A 2,393-nucleotide genomic window follows, 5' to 3' on the forward strand; every position below is an offset into this window, starting at 1 on the left:
TGTTCTCCTCTTTCCCTGTGAGAACACCACACTCTCCTGTCTCACCTTCCTCTAGAACACCACACTTTGTCTCACCTTCTCTGTGAGAACACCACATTCTCCTATTCTATTATGACATCAGAGAAGGGGGGGGTCTGTTATGACATCAGAGAAGAGGAGGGGTCTGTTATGACATCAGAGAAGAGAGGAGGGACTATTATGACATCAGAGAAGATGGGTGGAGGGTCTATTATGACATCAGAGAAGATGGGTGGAGGGTCTATTATGACATCAGAGAAGGAGGGGGGGGTCTATTATGACATCAGAGTCCATAGATCCCCTGTGATGAGTCATCGGAGCCCAAACATAGAGCATTAATTAACATCAGACGCTCAGACAGACAGACAGACAGACCCAGAGCCCAGGCAGTACTAATGGATGCACGGCTCATCCTCATCTGTTCTCCGGCTCTCCTCCTGAACCTTTCATACACCCCAGTCACACCTCCCTCCTCCCAGAGCCCTCCCTCCTCCCAGAGCCCTCCCTCCTCTCCCTCCTCCCCCTCCTCTCAGAGCCCTCCTCTCCTCCCAGAGCCCTCCCTCCTCTCTCTCCTCCCCCTCCTCTCCGTCTCCATTCAGGATCTTAATGATCATTGTCAGAGATAAGTGCTCTCGGCTCTCTCTCATGTTGTCATAGTTATCATAGTTCTGAGAGAGTTTACACACCGCTCTCGGGAAAAACACATAAGTGTTATAAGTGTTCCGGGGTGTTCCGAGGAGCGGGAAGCATATCATTTCTCCTCGCTGTCTCCATCTCTCTCGCTGGGGGGGAGGAGGGGAGGCTGGGGGAGAGGAGGGGAGGCTGGGGGGGAGGAGGGGAGGCTGGGGGAGAGGAGGGGAGGCTGGCAGAGGTAGAAATCGAAGGACGGGGCGCTCATTGTCTCGCTATCTATCTCTATCTCTCCTCTCTCTCCTCTCTCTCTCTCTCGCTCTCTCTCTCTCGCGCTCTCTCTCTCTCCTCTCCTCTCTCTCTCCTCTCTCTCTCCTCTCTCTCCTCTCTCTCTCTCTCTTCCTCTCTCTCCTCTCTCTCTCTCTCTCCTCTCTCTCTCTTCCTCTCTCTCTCTCTTTCTTCCTCTCTCTATATATATCTCCCTCTCTATCTATCTATCTCTCCCCCCTATCTCTCATGTCTCCCGACTGTCTCCCGTCTCTCTCGCCAGGGGAGGCGAACAGTATCAACCGATAATTGTTTTATCGCCATGGCGATCAACTTGTCAGTCGATTGTTGGAACGTGGTATTTTATGCTCTAGGCAAGGGGGGTCAGCCATAGACGGTGACCACAGAGCAATTAGGGGTTCGGTGCCTTGCTCAAGGACACCTCGACACGTGGCCAGCCGGGGTTCGAACCGCTGAACGGCAGACCCTGCGACTGTTAGACACCGGCTCTACCTCCTGAGCCACCGCCGCCCCCCCCCTCCCACTACATTGATAGGGTAGTGACCATGTGACCTTGTTACATTTCCATTACTATGAGGCCTGGCTGTCAGAACCTGTAGCATCTCCGTCAGCCTGACAGCTGTGTGTGTGTGTGTGTGTGTGTGTGTGTGTGTGTCGTGAGTGCGTGTGCGTGTGCGTGTGCGTGTGCGTGTGCGTGTGCGTGTGCGTGATGTGTGTGTGTGTGTGTGTGTGTGTGTGTGTGTGTGTGTGTGTGTGTGTGAGTGTGTGTGAGAGAGAGGGTAGTGATGCCGCTGGCTTCTAGCCAACATCTGCTTCATGGTTGGACACTGTCAATCACAGAGACATATCACCTACCCAGACAGGCTTGGCTGCTGGGAGGGGAGGGAAGGAGAAGGGGAAGAGGGGAAGAGGGGAGGAGGGGAGAGGAGAGGAGGGATGGGGAGATGAGGAGAGGGAGAGGAGAGGAGAGAAGAGGAGAGGAGGGATGGGGAGAGGGGGGGAGGAGGAGAGGGGAGGAGAGGGAGGAGAGAGGAGGAGGAGGGGAGGAGGAGGAGGAGAGTGGAAGAGAAGAGTAGAGGAGAGAAGAGAGGGGTGGGGAGGTGAGTGGAAGAGAGAGAGGAGAGGAGAGGAGGGGAGGAGGAGGAGGAGAGTGGAAGAGAAGAGTAGAGGAGAGAAGAGAGGGGTGGGAGGTGAGTGGAAGAGAGGAGAGGAGAGGAGAGGAGGGAAGGAGGAGGGGAAGAGGGGAAGAGGGCAGGAGGGGAGAGGAGAGGTGGGATGGGGAGATGAGGAGAGGGGAGAGGAGAGGAGAGAAGAGCAGGGAGAGGTGAGGAGGGATGGGGAGAGGGGGGGAGAGGGGAGGAGTGGGGAGGAGAGGAGAGGAGAGGAGAGGAGGGGAGGAGGAGGAGGAGAGAAGAGAGGGGTGGGAGGTGAGTGGAAGAGAGGAGACAATGTCTTGA

At 55.7% G+C, this 2,393-nt stretch overlaps 1 protein-coding gene across 1 annotated transcript in view; it reads left to right on the plus strand.

Annotated features, from left to right (window-relative positions):
* The window catches only part of cacna1ea (calcium channel, voltage-dependent, R type, alpha 1E subunit a), a gene marked incomplete at its 3' end in the record, with an annotated part of 122,910 nt that overhangs the window by 60,798 nt on the left and 59,719 nt on the right, over nt 1-2,393 (plus strand). Inside the window, exon 5 of the mRNA XM_080547424.1 lies at nt 618-633. Within this exon, the coding sequence (XP_080403550.1) occupies nt 618-633 (16 nt within the window). The remainder of the gene's footprint in view (nt 1-617; nt 634-2,393) is intronic.

This window comes from Nansenia antarctica, assembly GCF_963989245.1.
Source record: "Nansenia antarctica genome assembly, chromosome: 17".
Lineage (NCBI taxonomy): Eukaryota > Metazoa > Chordata > Actinopteri > Argentiniformes > Microstomatidae > Nansenia > Nansenia antarctica.